Here is a 19,167-nt window from a genome sequence, read left to right as displayed (position 1 = left end):
ACATATAGTTGTTGTTTTGATTAAAACTACAGCCCATTCAAAGAGAGTTTGGCTCCTGGTAACTACAGAGACTCTTCCATGCAGTTTTCTTGGCATTAAGAAAGTTGGCTTGACAGATTCCTGGGAATTTCTGCTTATCACACAACCTTTGGGTCTCCTGGTGGTCCCCCATCCAAGCTTTGGGACTTGGTTCTTTTGGGAAACATGGTCAACTAGCTGCTGCCACCTGTTGTGGCCTCTACACCCTTCCTATGCCCATACATGTATTCCAAGAGTCACGTTCAGCATTCAGAGGTTTGGGGATCCCAATCCGTAGATTGAGCGCAACTTCCCTCGGGCTGAAAGCCTGTAAATCCTTCCATTCCTCCACTATCCTGTCAGAGCTGAAGAAGCTCCTTGGATGAGAAGCGAAACGTCTTCAAAAGAAAAGAAAAGTCCAGTTGCCTCCTGGAAAAAAAAAAAAAAGTACCTTTTGGGTTTCCCTCCGGCTGCTTTGAAACTTTCCAGCAGCCACTAGGTGGCGTAGCCGCGCAGGCGCACGGGGAAGGAAGAACTGGCTCCGCCCAATGACGCTAGATAAAGGGGACAACTCCTCCCTTCCCGCTCCCCCTCCGCGCGCGACTCTGACGTCACTCGAGGAAGCGCAAGCCCGTCGCCATGTCGGTCGCCGCAGATTCGCCATAATCCCCGTCCGGCAGCTTCTCCCGCCGCCATTCCAGAGCGGCCGCAATTAATATTTATAGAGGTCGGGGCCGGCTTTTTTTCTCCCCCTTTCTTTTTTTAAAGGCTCTTTCCCGCCCTTCCAGGGACTCAGGAAAGGCGCATCGGCGGACGGCGCTTTCTCGAAGGGACGGAAGTGCGCCAGTCTTCCTTTTTTTTTTCCCCTTCTCTTTCTCGCAATTCAAAAAGAAATACCGGGATCTTTTTTTTTAAAATCCGCAATCCCGGGCTGCCATGGAGTCTCCTTCGGCCGGTGAGTTGGGGGGGGGAGGGGCGGCTCGGGCCCCGTCCGCGCCAGAACCGAAGGGGGGAAAGAAGGCACGCGGCGGAGGGATCCCGTGCGGATTTTGGTGGATCCGCCACGCACTTCCGGTTCTCCGTCGACCGTGCGGGGCAAGTTGTTGAGTGGCGGGCAGATTAGACGCTGGCGTCGAAGGGGAACCGGAAGTATCCATATCCCTCCCTCCTCCCCCTCTAGTGCGCTTCTTGCCCAGACCTCTTTGGGAGGGGGAAAAAAAAAACTATTTTTCCTCAGTTCAAAAAAAAAATAACACTTGGGACTCCCGTGCCCATCATTCCCAGCCTCCTTAGTCCATATTCAGGAATATGTCCAGCCCTGCAGACGTCCCATGCCCTCCCCTCAAAGCCAGACGACACGCAGATACGTGATTTAAATCCGCCTCCCTTTCTCTGGTGTCCTTATTTAGCGGGCGACGAGCGCAGCGAAGGGGATTCCTCCCCCCTCCTTTTTTTGTGGCGCGCGGATTGTCGGGAGTTGAAGTCCATCGCGTGGCATGCTGGGGCTTGAAGTCCTGAGGCTCACCTGGACTGCAGGATGCCTCCTTCCTTCCCTCCCTCCCTCCCTGGTATAGTTAGAACATCAGTGTTGGAAGGGACCTTGGAGGTCTTCTAGTCCAACCTCCCCCCCCAAGCAAGAGATTCTACACTATTTCAGACATAGTATATATATGCATATAATGTCAGAGCTGAAGAAGCTCCTTGAATGAGAAGCAAAAGATTGGGCGATTGGACTAGATGACTTACAAGGTCCCTTCCAACTCTATTAATCTGTAATCTTAAATAAAAAAGTATAGTATAGTATACTATACATTCTTGACGAATGTATCTTTTCTTTTATGTACACTGAGAGTATTTGCACCAAGATAAATTCCTTGTGTGTCCAACCACACTTGGCCAATAAAGAATTCTATTCTATTCTAATTCTATTCTAATTCAATTCTAATTCTATTCTAATTCTAATTCTATTCTAATTCTAATTCTATTCTAATCCTATTCTATTCTATTTACTATACTATTTAACAGATAACAGATAATCTGTTGGAAGGCACCCTATAGGTCATCTAGTCCAACCGGGAGACCCTACACCATTTCTGACAAATGGCAGTCCTTCTTGAAAGTCTCAAGTAATGGCCCTCCCACAACTTCTGAAGGCAACTTCTGTTCCATTGGTTGGTTGTTCTCACTGTCAGAAGGTTTCTCCTTATTTCCAGGTTAAATCTCTCCTTGTTCAGTTTCCATCCATTATTCCTTGTCTGGCCTACAGGTGCTTTAAAAAATAGATTGACCCCCTCCTCATTTCAGATATTTTGTCCAATCTCTTCTTAAAAACTTCCAGTGTTGGAGCATTCACAACTTCTGGAGGCAAGTTGTTCCACTGATTGTTTTTCACTCATCAGGAAATGTCTCCTTAATTCTAGGTTGCTTCTCTCCTTGATTAGTTTCCACCCATTGCTTCTTGTCTTTCTTTCTAGAGCTTTAGAGCAGGGGTCTTCAAACTTGGCAAGTTTAAGAATTGTGGACTTCAACTCCCAGAATTCCTCCTCCAGTCATGTTAGCTCATTTTTGCCATTCACATTTCATTTTGTTCCCTTAATGATTCTGTTTCACCATTTTTTTCAAAATGTATAACTCTTGTCCCCTAGCAAGTTGTCCCAGATTGGACTAGAAGACCTCCAAGGTCCATTCCAACTCTTCTCATCTTCTGAACCATTATATAAATTGGAAATTAATATGATTTTTTAAAATTTCCTCACATTTTCCTATCTTTTATTTATCCTGCTGCCTGTGTCTTGTCTGAATATTTATTTATCTTACTCATCCAACTCAAACAAGTGACTCTTGATGGCTTATAACAGGCGGCTTCAAACTTGACAGCTTTAAGATTTGTGGACTTCAACTCCCAGAATTCCTCTTCCAGTCATGTTAGCTCAGGAAATCTGCGAGTTGAAGTCCACAAGTCTTAAGCTTGCCAAGTTTGAAGACCCTTGGCTTATAAGATTATATCAAACAAACACCCTCTCAAACACCTAAGACAGGAGTGCTATATTAGGGGACTGGAGACTAAAACATATGAAGAACAATTGCTGGAATTGGGTATATCTAGTTCAGTGAAAAGAAGGACTAGCAGGTGACATGAGAGCAGTCTTCCAATATCTCAGGGGTTGCCATAAAGAAGAGGGCAGTCAATCTATTGTCCAAAACACCTGAAGTCAAGAAGCAATGGGTGGAAACTAATCAAGGAGAGAAGCAACCTAGAGCTAAGGAGAAATTTCCTGATAGTTAGAACAATTAATCAGATCAATTGCCTCCAGAAGTTGTGAATGCTCCAACACTGGAAGTTTTTAAGAAGAGATTGGACAACCATTTGTCTCGAATGGTATAGGGTTTCCTGCCTAAGCAGAGAGCTGGACTAGAAGACCTCCAAGGTCCCTTCCAACTCTACAGTCAGGTAAATTACCACGGGTAAATATCCACGGAATAGTGCCACACGACTGGTACCGCAGCACCACTGTTCCGATCTGGAAGGAAAGGGCAGCCCAGCGGACTGCTCCAACTACAGACCGGTCAGGTTACTGTCACACACTATGAAGATCTTGACAACGTCCTCGATAAGCGCATTCGGGACATCGTCGACATCAGCGTCAACCAGGCGGATTCATCAAGAACTGCGGCACCACCGATGCCATCTTCGGTGTGCGGATGCTGATGGAGGCTCACAGAGAGAAGAAAATCCCGCTCCACACCGCCTTCTTGGACTTGGAAAAGGCCTTCGACCGAGTCCCGCACGATCTCATCTGGTACGCACTGCGAGATCACGGCGTGCCCGAGCTACTCGTACAATGGGTCCAACTCCTATACAGATGTCACAAAAGCCGTGTAAAAGCGGCAGCTGGGATATCAGAGGAGTTCAATATCACCGTCGGGCGTACACCAGGGCTCTGCTCTCTCACCACTGCTGTTCATTCTGGTGATGGACACAATTACACACGACCTGCACACGCCCGCCCCATGGACGCTGCTCTACGCCGATGATGTGTTCCTGGCCAACCTGCGCAAGGCTGAACTCGAGCACCTAGTCCAACAGTGGCACGACCGCCTTGAGCAGTTCGGGCTCCGGTTGAACCTAAAGAAGTCCGAATACCTGACCACTGACAACGAAACGACAGGCTCCATCCACGTGAACGGGCAGGAGCTACGCGCGCCTCCACCTTCAAGTACCTGGGAACTACTCTTGGGGAAGAAGGCCTACTACAAACTGAGGTGGCAGCCAGGATCAACGCAGCGTGGGGCAAATGGAAGTCCGTCACGGGCGCCCTCTGTGACAAGAAGATGCCGTGCGCCTGAAGGCGAAAATCTATAACTCTGTGGTGCGCCCGTGGCCATATACGGCGCAGAGTGCTGGCCGACGACCAAAGAAGTCGAAAGCAGACTCCAGGCAATGGAGATGCGAATGCTCCGATGGTCGGTAGGCCTCACCCTACTCGATCGCGTCAGGAATGAAGAAGTGCGCAGACGGTTCAACGTCGTGCCCATCCCCACGGTCATGAGGCAGTCCCGGCTAAGATGGTTCGGCCATGTGAGTCGCGCCAAGGAAGAATCCATCATCAAATCTACGATGAAGGTGATTGTCGGAGGAGCGAGACCGCGTGGTAGACCTAAGCAACGCTGGATGGACACGATCAAGGCCGATCTAGAGACCGCGAAGGCAGACCCGACATACGTGGCAGACAGAGAGGCGTGGAAGCAGTACTCAAGGACATTAGCGGACCTCGCCAGAGCGCGAGACAAACGCTGAAGAAAAAGAAGAAGAAGAAGAAGAAGTCAGGTAAATTACACTGAGCTCCATTTGACTGGTTTAATCCTCTTGAAACTCATTACCTGTAGATCCCATGGTCCCAACATATCACTTTGTGCCACCTGGTGGGCAACGTACCTGGAAACATCCCACAGACTATACATTGGCTAAAAATTGAGAGATTTGAGTTATGACATACTTTAATCTCTCTGCTCTGACAGCTTAAGGAAGCCGGCCCATTAAATGCCATTTGGATAGAACCAGAAAAATACCTGCTTTGAATGTGCATCCCTTGCTTTCTTCTTCTCCTCATAATTCCTATTATCAGAACCCACCAAAGTTATTGTAGGACACTTTTCAGAGCTTCTGGAAATAAAAAAAAATACCCCTTTCTTCCTTTCCTTCCATTTTCCCAAGCTAGTCTAGGTCTGTGGTTTTTCTCCACTTTACTAACTCCAACAGATCCTGATTTCAACTCCCAGAATTTCCCAGCCAGCATGAGAATTCTGGGAGTTGAACTCCAGACCTCTTAAAAGTTAACAGTGCCAAAGTTGAAAAGCACTGTTCCAGGTTAGCATTTCCACTTTGTTTCTTTTTGAAACGTTTTTGTTGTTGCAGTGGAGTTTTCTAATGCAGTGGCCACTAGAGGCCGCTGTTAACATTCTGAAGAGATTTCAGTTTAAAAAATCAAGACTGTTTAACCAGCTAGACTGTTTTAAACTCTTTTGTCAGGGGGTAAAATAGATGATAAGGAATTATGCTTGAAATAAGTTTGCAATATTCCAGAAATTTCAGGGTTAAGTGCATTTTTTTTAAAAAAAGATGATCCTTGTGTTAATTCTACCAATGGCTGCAGTAATAAAGTATGTAGTTTGGTGTAGTGGTTGGGCTAGAAACTGGGAGTCCGGGAGTTATAACTCCCGCGCCTTGGACACAAAGCCAGCTGAGTGACCTTGAGCCAATCATTTTTTCTCAGCCCTAGGAAGATAGCAATGGCAAACCACTTGGAGCGGTGGGTAGGTGGGTGGGTGGGACTTGCCAAGGGACTTATCACCCTGAAAATTGGACTTCACTGAATGGAAGAAGAAGAAAAAAACAAACCCAAAGAACTCACTGTCCTAATACTGCATTCATACATGCCAAAATAAATCTCGTATCAATTTATTGAAGAAAAGAAAGCACAAAGAAACACTTTTAACACTGGTATCTTTCCTGAATTAGGAAACTGCATGTAGCACAGGCAGCTTTAAGGAATGAAGGCTACTGCCTGCTTAGCAAAGCGGAAATGGGACACTTGTCAGACAGGATTTGTGCATCGTTCTCTTGGGTTTGATGGAGACAAGGCTGAAAAAATAGCTGCCCTTAAGGCCAAAAATGAAGGGTCTTGCCTGGGATCCTAAGCATTGCATTAGAACAGTGTTTCTCAAACATGGGAAAGGGATGGACTTCAACTCCCAGAATCCCCCAGCCAGCATGGGGAAATCATTGGCCTAAAATCACCTAGCTGGCTTTCACAGCTAAGGTGGGGCTAGAACTCATGGTTTCCTGGGGATTGGCCCATAGTTACCCATTTTTCACGCCTAAGACGAAACTAGAATTCACAGACTCAGGGTGACTGGTCCAAAGTCAATCAGACGGCTTTCGTGCCTAAAATGAAACTAGAACTCACAGATTCTTGGTGATTGACCCCAAAATCACCCAGTTGGCTTTCATGCCTGAGACGGAACTAGAACTCACCGTCTCCCATCTTCTAACGAAATACCTTAGCGACTAAACTGTGTCCTAGGGAGCCACAATGAAAGAAGGTTGTCAATTCATATCCTGCTTGTGAATAGTCTACTGCCCAGATGCCCTTGGATCGCCACTATATGATACAATACACTAGACTGGGTAGATCTTTGGCCTGATCCTGCAAAATCCCCAACTTTTCCGGTCTATCAGTTTGGAGTAAGAATGGCTACTTTCTACTTTAGAAGGTTATCAAAGGCTATCAAAAACAGGACGGTCACATTATTGTAATAGGTTCACAACGTTGTGAAGTCCCAGCTGACCGTTCTTTAGCTGGTGATGGCCTTCATATTCATCACGTTGTTCCCAAGAACCTGCGATGTTGTAATGACCGGTGGTTGGGGACCCCTGTTGTAATGTATCAGCGTAGTATATGTACAGATCCAATCAGTGTGTCCTCTTCAGAGGTGGCATTCAGCAGGTTCTGACCAGTTCTGGAGAACCAGTAGTGGAAATTTTCATTAGTTTGGAGAACCGGAAAATACCACCTCTGACTGGAGATTTTGCGGTATCCTTCCCCTGCCAGGTCCACCAAGCCACGCCCACAGAACTGGTAGTAAATAAAATTTGAATCCACTCCTTTTGCAACCGAAGATGAACATTTTGTCAAAGCTGGATAGCCGTGCTTTGCTATGAAACTATGTGGTTGGGCTTAGATTTGGGGAGGAAAATAAGGGGGGAAAATTATGCCTCTACCTACCAGCATCCATCGGTATTCATCTGGCTAGCATCCTATCAGTGTGTGAGAGAGTTGAGGGCTGTTTGGAAACTGAAAGAGTATTTGCTGTGTGAGCAAGAAGGAGACAGCAAGGAGCCTGGGTGTGGCTTAGCTCAACTGTTCTGTACTAAAGCTGCTTGCTGCTCTGAAACTGAAGCTCCTCTGCTTGTGTTTTGCATTTGGCACAGATTTCTTTTCAGGTGGGGAGAGGGAGTAAAACTCTTTAGCATCAGAGCGTGTTAATACTAACATACAAAATACTAATGCTCTGATGGTCATTTCGAAAAATCCGTTCTTAGTGAGCACCTAGAAGCCAAGAGGAACATATGTGCCAAATTTTAAGTTTGTAGGCTTTACGGTTCTAGAGATTTTGTGATGATGCGTGAGTGGTATTTCACATATATCCACTTTTAGAATCTCTCCCAAAGTAGGACATATGTTATTTTCTTTTACTTTTTTTTTTTTTGTCACACAGTCAGCCAGATGTTTTGGCTGGATTTGGCACTTTTGTCCACCTATTGAGTCTTTCCCAAAGAAGGACCTGGAATAGGCAGATATGGATGCATGATGGTGTTAGAAGTATGATCACAGGATTTAAGGCTATTCCAAGTAAAGTTGCCTTTTGCAATTGACTGTTGGCAAATTTGTCAATGCTGATGATGTTCAAGAGGTGCTCCAGTTGTTTTGGGATTGCACCAAATGCACCTGTTACTTTTGGTACTGCCCTTGCTTGCTTTTTCCACAGTCATTCTATTTCTATTTGTAGGTATTTGTATTTTGTTAGCTTCTCCAGTTCTCTCTCTTCTCTTCTGCCGTCTCCAGGTACTGTCACGTCCAGAATCTTATTGACAGTTGTTAAGTGTGGTGTGTTATGTGGCAGATGCTTCTCTGTTTGAATTCAAAAGTCCCAGAGCAAAGCAAAAAAAAAAAGCATTTTATCAAGGAGATGGTCAAGTCTTTGTAAAGAGGGTAACACACATTTGATAGATGTGAAAAAAATACATTTGATAGATGTGAAAAAATGCATTTGATAGATGTGAAAAATGGCGAGACACCCTTAATATATCCTGTATCTCTTCCTTTCCCACCTGGGTTTATTTCTTTCTTAACAATTGCACATTAATCAAGGACTTGGATACAGCCCTATTTTTCCTGAAAAGACTATTACTATTGATACTACCTTTGCTTTCTTTTGCCACAGTTGTTCTATTTCTATTTGCAAGTCTGTGTATATTGTTATTTTCTCTTGTCTTGTGCTTTCTCCGGGTACTGCCACATCCAGTACCCAGACTTTTTTTTTGGGGTCTTTCTTATCAACAGTTTGTCTTTTTTTTACCAATAATTTTTATTAGTGTAATTATCTTTATTGTTTCAGTAGTCATTGTGAAATTAATCTGATATTAATCTTGGTTCGGTGGCTACAGCTTCCCTGAGGTAGCAGTGTTCCAATATTTGAGGGGCTGCCACAAAAGAGTGGCTGTAAATTTATTTTCCAAAGCACCAGAGGGCAGAGAAGTAACAACCTGGAATTAAGGAGAAACTTCCTAACAGAACAATTAACCAGTGGAACAGCTTGCCTTCAGAAGTTGTGGGTACTCCAACACTGGAAGTTTTCAAAAAGAGACTGGACAGCCCTTTATCTGGAATAATGTAGAGTCTCTGCTTGAACAGGAGGTTGGACTAGAGGACCTCCAAGGTCCCTTCCAACTCTGTTATTCTATTACTCTGTATGAGGTGAACAGGGCAACTGTGTCCATCTTTACACAGAAGCGAGTGACACTCTGCTTCTTCTCTAACAAGTTTCCCTCAGGTTGTGGCTCTAGTAGAGAAAACATTACAATAATACAGAGATAGAGATAGCAAATAATTCGATTTGTTTTCCCCAAGCTTTCATGTCGTAAGGAAGTTGTCTGGAATTGTAAATAAGGCCGTATGTTTGTAGGCTATAAGAAGATTGTGTACAGCCAGGCGAAATATTTCACCGGTTCTATGTCTCCTTAGCATGTCTGTATACTTAATTGATTAACAGCTTCTTGGATCCTCTGCATATTTAATTCTTTGTCTAGTTAATTGCTCTGTTGACTTCCCTCCTAATTAATTACCCGCAGCCTCCTCATCAATTCCATTCATGCTTAATTTGGAATACTGCTTATTTGATTCTTTACCTTTCATTGGCTCTTTCAGTTATTGTCCTGTAGGTTCCCAGCCTAATTATCAGCGGATTTATCCCTTACAGTTCACATATTTATTAGGATGCTAGAGAGATCGGCAGCAACTTTATTAGTAGCAGCAATGATTATTTATGCAGTGTGTAGCAAGATTTCACTTTTTAGTTACTGTTCATCCTTGCAGCAAATCTGTAAAGTGTTCTGGCTTTTCTTTTTTCTTTTGGAATTTAGAGGCAGGGCACTAAATAGACTGAAGATGGGATACACTTCCGTGGGATAACAAGTAAACAATAATAATAATCTAGTTTTGACAGGTGATGTCTTGACTTCACTCATGCACTGAAACTGAATTTCCTTTTGGTTTTCTTCTGCTTGTTTACTCATCATTACAATCTTTAAAATCAAAATGTCTAGCAGGCAAACTGTGTTGTTTCATTCTTCCAATCCAAGGGTCTTCACACTTGGCAAGTTTAAGACTTGTGGACTTCAGCTCCCAGAATTCCTGAGCTAACATGACTGGAGGAGGAATTCTGGGAGTTGAAGTCCACAAGTCTTAAAGCTGTCAAGTTTGAAGGCCCCTGTTCTAATCAATCAGAATACAGCTGAAAGGGACCTTGGAGGTCTTCTAGTCCAACCCCCTGCTAAAACAGGAAACCGTATACCATTTCAGGCTGCCCAGTGTTGGAGCATCCACAACTTCTGGAGACCAGCTGTTCCGCTGGTTAATTGTCCTCACTGTTAGGAAATTTCTCCTTAGTTCTAGGTTGCTTCTCTCTTTGATGAGTTTCCATCCATTGTTTCTTGTCCTGCCTTCTGGTGCTTTGGAAAATAAATTAACCCCCTCTTCTTTGTGGCAGTCCTCAATTTATGGCCCTAATTGCCAGCCTCAATTATGATAGTAGGTCAACCACTACCTGCATTCCTATTTATTCAATTAGTGGAATAATTGAGTCCAGCAATAATGGTCATAAGACTGTATCACCTTCCATGTTTGCTTGGCAGCAACCAGCTTGCATTTATGACCGGTTGTAGTATACTCCTGTTATTACATTTTGTGACTTTTGGGAGCATTTTCTGGCAAAAATCGCCTATTCAGTAAGCTGGTGTAAAACTCATTATAAAACTGAGTGCCGTCACAACTTTGCAACCAGAATTCTGAGCTCAGTTGTGGCCATAAGTCAAGGACTACCTGTATCGCCATCATCATTTAACCACCCTATCATCCCTTGCGGGGTGGAGTCAAGGCAACTGAATGGAGCTAGCAGAGTGTTTTAATGGCCGGATGCCCTCCCCTGTTGCCAGTGTGGAGTTTTGTTCGGCAGATATATTCTCAGTGTGCTCAGAGAGAGAAATATCTGCCTCTACCTAGGATCGAACTCACAGCCTCCTGATTATGAGGGGAGAGCTCCACCTTTAGGCTACTGCACCACTCTAATGAGGACTACCTGTATAACTTTATAGATTCCCCAAGAGTCCCAATTAAAAATAATAATACTAATAACCAGCTTTATTTATTTCTTTTTTCTTTTGTTTTCCAGGCAACAGATCCATCTTCATGTGTAAGCTGTGTAATCTCTTTTCCCCCAACCAGTCCGAATTGCTGTCTCATGCCTCTGAGAAGCACTCAGAAGATGGGACGAAGGTGGACGAAATCATCGTTCTGCTCAGGCCTCTCACGACGCCCGCCGATCTGAATAAAAACGGAGAAGGTACCAGCCGAAGATGTGAACCCTGATTGCACTCTGGGTTGTCCTAAATTGCTTCAGCCTTCAAACAACCCAAGCTTCTGCTTAATTCATAACAGCAGCGAGCCCTTGCGTAATTCATGTGATTAAAGGTTCTCTGCGTGAGGCGAGAGGCAGCCTTCGGTGGTCTCCTGAGCGCGCCAGAATATTTGTCTTCTTTCATGAGTTAGAAGTACAGTTTGATGTCTACAGTGCCACACGTTTATCATCCCTGTCCTTTAAGGAGGGAGCGCGTACGTGCGTGAATTTAGCCATCTTTAAAAATTCAGCTGTGCGTTAGGGCAGAAGTAACAAAGCTGAGCATTCATGGTTTAATAATGGATTTTATTTCCTGCCTTTGTTACTTTTGTAAATAACTAGCTTGATACCTGTGCTTCGCTACGAAGCTATGTGGTCGGGCTGAGTTTTTGGGGAGGAAAATAAGGGGGGGGGGATGGAAATCTGCCTCTACCTACCAGCATCCATCGGTATTCATCTGGCTAGTGTCCTGTCAGTGTGTGAGAGAGTTGAGGGCTGTTTGGAAACTGAAAGAGTATTTGTTGTGGGAGCAAGAAGGAGATAGCAAGGAGTCTTGGCATGGCTTAGCTCAGCTGTTCTGTAGTAAAGCTGCTTGGTGCTATGAAACTAAAACTGAAACTCCTCTCCTCTGCTTGTGTTTTGCATTTGGAACAGATTTCTTTTCAGGCGGGGAGGGGGAGTAGAACTCCTCAACATCAGAGCGTGTTAATAATAATATACAAAATACTAATGTTCTGATGGTCATTTTGAAAAATCCTTTCTTCGTGAGCACCTAGAAGCCAAGAGGAACATACATGCCAAATTTCAAGTTTGCAGGCTTTACGGTTATGGAGATTTTATGATGATGCGTGAGTGGTATTTCGCTTTTATATATATAGGTTTAAGGCAGCAAACTTGCCTGATACTCCTTCCTCCTCCTATTTTCTCTACATCAACTCTGTCACCCAGCTGGCTTTCCACCTAAGGTGGGACTAGAACTCACAGACTCCTGGTGATTGGCCCTACATCACCTGTCGAGTTTTCATGTTTAAGGCGGGATTAGAAATCACTACACCTCCAGTTGCCTTTCATGCCTAAGGCAGGACTAGAACTCCCAGTCTCCTGGCGTGGCTTTCATGCCTATATCTTCTTCTAGAAGATTTTATATCTTCTATCTTCTTATAAAAACGTAGCCTTTGAATGTTATCACTTCTCTTATATACAAGGCATATGTTCTGATCAAGACTTCCTGAGACAGTAACAATCACACGCTATTCCCATCAATCTTTTTTTTTTAAATTTCGATGGCTGTGAATTATATGCATTCACAGCCTGTAATGAGTCCCGAACACTTTATGAATAGTCCAACAGAAGCCTGCCACAGCCTTTCGGGATTAGGCTGATAAGCTCCCACCTTTTATCTCCCTTGAAATGCTGCCAAAGACTAAATTGCCAATTAACTGTACAAGGCCAAATAAAGAACGAAATCAACACGGAGCTTCAGAGTTTAAACCGACCAGAACGAACAAAGTTGCTTCCTGCAAAGGCTCACGTCCCTTTGCTCTTCCTTTATGTCTTATGGTAGGGGCCAATCATCTCCAAGCCTTACTCCCAAATCGCCCTTTTTGTCTTAACTGTTCTTGCCTTCTGGCAGCTCTGCGCAAGCGCACACTGGGAACAGGCTCTCCCTGTTCGTCTGCCTCGCTGATGTCAGATTCTGGAGGCTCCGGAGTCAGCACATAACTCTCAGATGGCCCTGGCCCCATCTCTGTGTCAGGTGCAGATCCCTCGTCCGAGCCCTCCCCAGACTCCAGGACTGGCCCATGTCCCTCCCCACTGTCCGACTCTGCGGCCAGCTCCGCCGGCCGCCGGTGGACCACAACACCATAACGGTAGAACAAGTGTGCCATGCGGTAGCTGCCCCCTGCAAAGCAGCATGCCTTGGGATGGGATTCAATCTTGAGAGCAATACGGAGCCTCTCTTTGTAATGATAATTATCACCTCCGAGACTACAAACACATTACCAGGAACGATCGTTTGCTTCCCGTTGGTGTTAAATGTAAGCAGAGCTCTGGTTTGTTTCTAAAGCCTTTATTTTGGTGCTCCACGGTTAACTAGCTCTTAGAGAGCCATTAGGGAAATTTCCTTTGGAAAGCATCCACTGTATCAAATAAGAGGCCGCTATCATTCGGCAAATCAATTGGCCGAATGCTAACTTGGCATTTGTTTAAAAAAAAAAAAAACAATAATAATAATACTTGTGATTCATTTTATATAATAGCCCTCATTTTCTGTAAATGCAGGACTGGGGACCGTTCATAATTTATAATGGCAAATTAACACTGATGTATTAGCCCAAAAGCCATACAGCACAAAGGTTGAGTGGCTTAGCCGGTGATTGTTGTCCTAGCTAAACAGGATGACAAATACAATTTTCCTTTCACTTCTAAGAACGGTATTGTCCCCGGCACTAAAATGATCAGAGGCTGGATGGCAGCTGCTAAGCCCTTTTCTGATGTTCGGTTTTAATATTACAGCTGGGTCGAAGGGAAGGACAAAGCCAAAAAAAATAAAATAAAAGTTGCACAACTGATAAGCAAAGCCTTCTGCAGCTCAACTGTAGTGAGAGAGACAACCGATGTTATAAATCAAGCACCTCCATTATTGCAGAGCAGGTAGCCAGACAGCATCTAGCATATGTCTTGTAAGTTTTATAGACCGGCATAGAATCATACACTAGAATCGTACAATAAAGGGCCTTGGGGGTCTTCTGTGTTGTGGTTCGCTGGAAGCCAGTGCAGACGGCAGCGGAATCGGACAGTGGGGAAGAACGGGGATCAGTCTGGGGAGGACTCGGAAGAGGGTCCTGTGTCCAATGCAGAGACGGGGCCAGAACCATCTGGAAGTGGGGTGCTGCCTTCACAGCCTTCAAAGTCTGGCAGCAGTGAGGCAGAGGACCCAGGGGAGCCTGTTCCCAGTGTGCAGGTGCGCAGAGCTGCTAGAAGGTGAGAGAAGCTGAAACAAAAGGGGCAAATTAGGAGTAAGGCTGGGAGGTGATTGCCCCTCCCATAAAGGGCTAAAAGTCAGGCCTAGATGATGAAACCTTTGCAGGAAGCAAAGTAGTTTGATCGGTTCCGAGTCATCCTTGAAGCTCTGCGTGGACTTTGTACTTCGTTTGGCTTTTTATAGTTCATTTGGCTCTTCTGTTGGCAGCAATTCAAAGGAAAGAAAGGTGGGTGCTTATTTAGAGGGACTATTTGGGATTCATTATAGGCTGGGAATGAACATAATTCCCAGTGTTGAAATAAAACAAGAGTTGTTTTAACTAAGCATGTGCTTAATTACGGTCTCAGGAAGCCTTGGTCAGAACATTCTAGTCCAACCACTCGATGCAGTGCAGGAGTCTACATTTCTAAAAGCTGATTTTATTTGCCATTATTGCTAACTTACTGTACATTTAAGGAATAGATATTATAATACCGCAACACTTCTTCAGACATACATTATTATTATTATTAAACTGAGACAGGCTGTGGATCACAAGTGGCAATTGGTTATGTTTTCCATATACTGGAGGTTACAGCGTTGCTGGGTTCACCCAGTGTGTAAAATTAGGCTAAATCTAACTGAAAAGTTAAAGTTGACCACAAGTGAGAAACGCAAGCACTGTTTCTTAATGGTTGCATGGCAGCTGAACTGCCAGCTTTGCTAATTAACACTGTGCACCATTGTGGCAGGAATTGATGCAATAAATCTGTCTGGCCATTGATATGTTCAAAAGATTAGCTGTTGGAGGTCTAATTAATGTATTATAAAACTCTCAGTGGTTTTCTTTGCACAAATCAGATGGAAACTTCTATACTGTGAACATCCTGGCGGAGCCAAGCAAGGCTACGAAAGTGTATTTTAACTTCCATTTCAACTTTCTTCATATATTCTCCCATATACACTAAACTCTTGTGCTGAACGCTGCCTCTTATGAGCACAGTTGAGCCCAAAATTTCTATGTGGTAAGAGAAACACTTGTTAAGTGAGTTTCCCCCCTCCCCATTTTACAAACTTCCTTGCCACAGTTGTTAAGCGAATCGCTGCAGCTGTTGAAGTTAGTAACATGGTCATGGAGTGAATCAGGTTTCCTCATTGACTTTGCTCGTCAAAAGATTGCAAAAGGGAATCACATGACCCCAGGACCCTGCAAATGTCATAAATATGAGTCAGTTGCCAGTCATATGAACTTTTTTCATATGGAAAAAGAAAGGAATTCCTAGTGAAGTTGAAGTAATAAATAACATTTTGACCTGTGCTGCAATGGATAGGCTAACGCTAGAGATGAAAAATAAGGATGAATCGAAATATTATATAATTTGGAATAGATCGTACTATGGGTGGGGACAGAAAGGAAGGGTTGAAGTTTGAAAAGAATTGTTAAGGGGACATTTGTGATCACAAGACTTAAATTATATCAAGAGTATTGAAAGATATAAATAAGGCCAGTCCAGGGGAGGGATTCAAAATTTTTAACAACCGGTTCTGTGGGTGTGGCTAGGTGGGTGTAGTCATGTGACTGGGTGGGTGTGGCTTTTTCTGTTTTCTTTTTTTTTTTTCAACAACCCTCCCCCCGCCCAGTTTTTAAGCCTCCTGGGGGGTCGCTTTTGCTCCCAGGAGGCTTCCCTGGGGCCCAGGAAGGTAAAAAACGGAGCGCAGGGAGGGCATGTAGCACAAACTGTGCTCCGTTTTTGGGCCTTCTGGGCCTCAGGGAAGCCGCCTGGGCAAAACAGTAAGACAGCGAGCGGGATAACAACTGATCATTGGAACAGCTGATTGTTGGGAGGAGAAAAAAGAAATACCTTAAGGAGTGATTGGGCGGGGGAGAACGCAATCAGCGACGTCGCGCATGTGCGATAAGGACTGGGTGGAAAGGGGAAAGGCGGGTGGAGAGGGGCGGGGCCAGCCAGGGGCAGGATTTGCCGGTTCTCCAAACTGCAGAATCATAACAACCGGTTCTATAGAACCAGTCAGAACCGGTAGAATCCCACCCTTGGGCCTGTCATATGAATTTTTGGGGATGCTGCAGTGGTCATAGGTGTGAAAAACAGTCATAAGACACTTTTTGTCAGTGCCGTTGTAACTTCAAAGGGTCACTAAATGAACTGTTGTAAGTCGAGGACTGCGTGTATGAGAAGTATGTCTGCTGCCGCAAAAAAAGGAGGCTGTGACTTCTCTTTTGTGTGCTTTTCCACTGGCAAAAAATTGTTTTGCATGCTCTTTGTATAGGAAGGCATGCCAAATTAAATACTAATAAAATGGAATGAGGTAATTTAGCTCCTCATGTTGAAGCTTATGGGACTGTCTCTGTCTGGTTGTTTCTGCCCAGCCGTTAACATTAACGTGGGAATGTTGGTTTGCTTCATTGGATAAGCTCTGCCATCTTACATCATCTTGGAGACAATGCATTTTTGGTGGCCCCTCCAGCTTTCTGGCATAACACCCTTCTGAAATCAATACAACCCCAGCCCTATTGTGTTTTTAAAAGCCTTGAAGATAAGGTTTTTTTCAATAGGTCCTGGGACGAATGGATTGTGATCTCTTTGTGATGGATGCTTTGTATGGTTTTGTAAATTATACATGCTGTTTTTCCTGATATGGATGTTTTATCCTTATGATTGTTGCTGTATGTGTATGTGTGTTTGCTTGTTTTAATTACTACACTCTGTAAACTATCTAGAGTTTCAAAAGTGATTGAGGCAGCCTCTAGGTTTGATTTCACTTATAAATAAAATGAAATCTGGCCATCATTGGTTGTGTGAACAAGCCATCATACAAGTAGGACACATTTGTTTGAGTGTACCATGTTATGCAAATATAGCAATTGTATTTTACTAACTAGGATTTAGGGTTTAGTGTGCAGGGTCTGTTCTGGTCTGTGAAAAAATTCCTAGGTTCATGCAACACTTTTTAATTCTTAACTCCTGGTTAACAAAGCATAGTTTTTTTGTATTTATTCAGTTATGTTCCAAGAGGAGAATTATTCTCCAAGAAATAAATAATACTATGATATAATGCAATGGGCTTGATGTATATACCATATGATAATTCAATGGGTATCCATTTCCTTTTAGCCCAATCTACTGTGTGGTGCAATTCAGCCAATATTTGTCTTATCAAGAGTAAAAGTCAGTTCCTGCAAAGTGGCTGCATTAATAAACAACAGTAACAACTTCAGCCAAAATCTTTTTTTTTTTTTTTAATTTGTCTGAAAAGAAAAAAAGATGCATATACACCTTCCTTATATCCATTCTTGGAATATCCATTCAATGGAAGTCTCTGTGTGACTATGGAGAAAAATAGAAGGAGTGATTGCTAGCAGTGTTGCCCAGGCTACTGCCAGAAAGATGGGATAAAAATTTCATCAAATAAACGTCTGTGTTTGGAAGTGGCCATCATGGGCTCCAGCTTACTACTAGTCTGTTGAACATGCATAAAAATAGCTGAATCTGCTGGGGTTACGTATGATTCTGCCTGAAGGGTAACCTCAGTATGATTTTGCTATTCATGAATTGTTAGCTTGCTCTTTCAGCTTCCTCCTTCACCGTAGTTGAGGTGATATTTCTTCTTTGAGGGTGTGCTGGCTACGGTCAAGACCTTGCACCTCTCTTCTTGCACCCCCTGAGCCCCTTCTGCAACCCTGCATCTCTTCCAGGCACCATCTTAATTCCTAGGTTGCCACCAGTGGTTGTATGCTACCGGTTCGGACCGGTTTAGCTAAACCGGTAGTAAAAAAAAAAAAGAAAGCCTCCCACGATCAGCTGAGAGGAGGAAAAAAAAACATCCGACAATCAGCTTGAGAGGAGAAAGAAGAGAAAAGCGCAAGATTGGCCCCCTCCCACCCACTTTTGCACTTTTCTCCTTTATCCTCTCAACTGATTGGTGCTGCGGGCCTCCGCTGGTGTGGGGAAAGCTGCGGGCGCATGTTAGGTGCATGCATGTTAGGTGCGCGCGCATGCACAGGTGATCACTGAACTGGGAGTGGAACAGGTAAGGATCCCAATCCTGGTTGGGAAGATGCCACAGCAGAGTTGGAAAGAGTCCTACACGGGACCTCACCTCCATGCTTTGCTGCAGGGTGTCACCCTCTTGTTTGTGGACCCACGTGGAGGATTAAGTCTCTTCCATCGGGGACCTGCAGTTGGGCTAAGTCAGAAAACACCCGTCATTCTCAACTACCAAGGAGAGAAGCAACCAGAAACTAAGGAGAAATATCTTGACAGATAGAACAATTAGTCAGTGGAACCGGTTGCCTTCAGGCATTGGAGGATTTTAAGAAGAGATTGCACAGCCATTTGTCTGAAAGAAGAGACTGGGCTGTCACTTGTCTGAAATGGTATAGGAGCTCCTGCTTGAGCAGGGGGGTGGACTAGAAGACCTCCAAGGTCCCTTCCAGCTCTATTCTGATCTGATGAATGAATGAAAGGGGATAGGGCAAGGTTTCAAAGCAGGATGTCAAACCCAGTTGTATTGCGGGCCATATCACAACATATCGGGATGTTTTTTTGCCTTTGCAGAGCCGGGGTGTTAGGTGCCAGTTTGATAGGCCTGGTATAAGGTTTTCTGCTTGAACAGGGTTGGACTAGAAGACCTTCCAAGGTCCCTTCCAACTCTTATTCTACAACTCTGGGATGTCCTGCAAACTCAACTGGCGAGTCAGACTTCCCTGTTAGAAGGGAATCTAACTGGTTTGTTTAGCGGCCTTCCCCTACGCGAGATCCAGTGCTTATACGGAACCATAGTTTCCACCTCAAGGAATTCATAGAAGTGTAGTTGCTGTTTCTCTGGCAAATTTGAAGTAGCTTTTTTAAAAAAATAATTTAAAAAAATTTTTTAATTTTTTTTTTTTTACTTTTTAAAAAGTAACTTTTTTAAAGTAACTTTTACTG

General features: G+C 44.1%; 1 protein-coding gene across 1 annotated transcript in view; it reads left to right on the top strand.

Moving 5' to 3' along the window:
* The first annotated feature begins 625 nt into the window (after positions 1-625).
* The window catches only part of ZFAT (zinc finger and AT-hook domain containing), a 131,557-nt gene continuing 113,015 nt past the window's right edge, over positions 626-19,167 (top strand). Inside the window, exons 1-2 of the mRNA XM_087962218.1 lie at positions 626-973; positions 11,029-11,199. Coding sequence (XP_087818344.1) covers positions 955-973; positions 11,029-11,199 — 190 coding nt within the window. The 5' untranslated portion in view covers positions 626-954. The remainder of the gene's footprint in view (positions 974-11,028; positions 11,200-19,167) is intronic.

The sequence above is a fragment of the Notechis scutatus genome, chromosome 3 (genome assembly GCF_049901735.1).
Source record: "Notechis scutatus isolate UNSWTSFEM ecotype Mainland chromosome 3, rNotScu1.2, whole genome shotgun sequence".
In the NCBI taxonomy this organism is placed as follows: Eukaryota; Metazoa; Chordata; class Lepidosauria; order Squamata; family Elapidae; genus Notechis; species Notechis scutatus.
Note: the sequence above shows the minus strand (reverse complement) of the source record. Positions and strands in the feature narration are given on the sequence as shown.